Raw genomic sequence first — 1,920 nt, forward strand, 5'->3', positions numbered from 1 at the left:
GAATGATCGACACTTTCAACTTTGAATACTATGCAGAATTTGAAAAATTTTAGTTAGGGTGTTTTCTGTGAAATTATCTGGTCCTAATATACGTTGAAGCTGAACTCTGATATTCTTTTATCTCATATTTTTCCTTACCTTTTTTTTTTGACTTCGGGTGGCTGTTATTTTGTTCAGGAAGAATGTCTCGTGTTCGGAATTTCAGTTATCAAGGAGGGATGACTTACGATGAGTACTGGGCCACTTTGAATAGATATGATTTCAAAGACCATCATCAAATGACAAGTAGGAGCAATTATTATGATAATGGCTATTGCAACCATTTTGAATTCTCAGGGCAGTATAAAGAGCAGGTTAACAGGTCTATTTATGCGAGGACTGATACTTTGAACACCATCAAGTCTCATAACTCTCAGTCTTTTAAAAGGAGGAAGTTTTCTGCTTCACGTTGGGAGGATAGTGGGAAATACCATTGGCAGGCGAGGGCATATGTTAATGGACCTTCAATCTATAGCAATTTGGTCCATCCTCCTCCAAGATCCAACAACGATGTCTCTACGTCTGCCAGCTGTAAACGCAGTCGCTCAATAATGGAAGAGGATGAGCCTTTCTTTATGACCAGGGATGAGATTGAGAGATGTTCACCTTCAAGAAAAGATGGTATTGATACAGTACGTGAAACACATCTGCGGTACACATACTGTGCCTTCCTTCAGAGTCTAGGTTTGCAGCTTGAGTTGTAAGTAATCTAAATCTCTGTTATCATTTCTAAGTTCAGTGAATGCCTTAATTTATCAATTTTTAAATAAAGCAATATTTGAAGTTTCCCCCCTTTGTGGGTCTTGTGGAGTTATTAACGCGTCATTGTTTCTTGCAGACCACAGACTACCATTGGCACTGCAATGATTCTATGCCATCGGTTTTTTATTCGAAGGTCACACGCTTGTCATGATAGATTTGTAAGTTCTTTTCCTTAGAAGGATTCGGAGTGTCCGGAAGAGTAATGTCCACATCCATCATTATTCTTGAAGTATAGTTTACTTTTAAGTTCTATAGTTGATGACCATTTGGATATTAGAAGCATTTAAGTTTGTGATTGATTTCTATGTTACTGAAATTCCTTTGGAGAGAGTTATACTTTTGTGCTGCCTACATTTGTTGCTGTTGTTAATGATTTAGATTTGAGAATTACTCTTTTCTGTTCTCTTCCCATTCCCCATCTTCTGTTTTATCTGAACTCTTTGTGGAACGAAACTGCATATTTGATAACTGTTTTCTTTTCTCATCTCATTTTAGCAGTAACGATAGGATATGCCAAAGTCGTCATATTGATTGTATTTGCATCCTTATTGCATGAGGTAATTATGTTGCATTAATTGGTTTATTTTGTTTACTCGCCTCTGTTGCAGTTGATTGCCACATCTGCACTCTTCCTTGCTGCAAAATCTGAGGAGACACCACGCCCTCTGAATAATGTCTTGCGAGCTTCGTGCCAAATTCTACACAAACAGGATTTTAATGTCTTATCTTATATGCTCCCTGTTGTGAGTACCACAGAAATCTTCGTTATCTATTATATTTGCTTGCTTTCCCTTTTCCCATTTTCTTTGTGAATTCTTTTCTTTAAATATTTGTTAGAATACAATCGCATGTGATTAAAGGATAAAACATCTACAAAATCTTCATGTCCTCTCTTCATCTGTGACCTCATGTTTTTGTTCATCTGATTGTGTTTCTATATGACAAATGGTCAAATCAACAGTCCTGATAAATTAATACGACTGGAATAACCACCTAATTATAATTCTTATCAAAACCACTATATTATATAAGAGAGAATATCAATTCTTCTAAGTTGAACTTCCAAGTCGCCAATCATTGATTTTCCAGTTTTTTTTTTTTTTTTTTTTTTTTTTTTTT

The 1,920-nt window shown here is 35.8% G+C and overlaps 1 protein-coding gene across 5 annotated transcripts in view; it reads left to right on the forward strand.

Annotated features, from left to right (window-relative positions):
* LOC111494205 (cyclin-T1-5-like) overlaps positions 1–1,920 on the forward strand; it is a 9,461-nt gene that overhangs the window by 2,513 nt on the left and 5,028 nt on the right. For all 5 annotated transcript variants that reach the window (XR_002720148.1, XR_002720150.1, XR_002720149.1 and 2 more), the window contains exons 2-4: positions 178–739; positions 878–959; positions 1,410–1,544. Coding sequence is in view for 1 of the 5 variants with exons in the window: in XM_023144089.1 (XP_022999857.1) it covers positions 183–739; positions 878–959; positions 1,410–1,544 (774 nt within the window). In the remaining 4 variants the exon portion in view is untranslated. The remainder of the gene's footprint in view (positions 1–177; positions 740–877; positions 960–1,409; positions 1,545–1,920) is intronic.

This window comes from Cucurbita maxima, unplaced genomic scaffold (assembly GCF_002738345.1).
Source record: "Cucurbita maxima cultivar Rimu unplaced genomic scaffold, Cmax_1.0 Cma_Scf00020, whole genome shotgun sequence".
Lineage (NCBI taxonomy): Eukaryota > Viridiplantae > Streptophyta > Magnoliopsida > Cucurbitales > Cucurbitaceae > Cucurbita > Cucurbita maxima.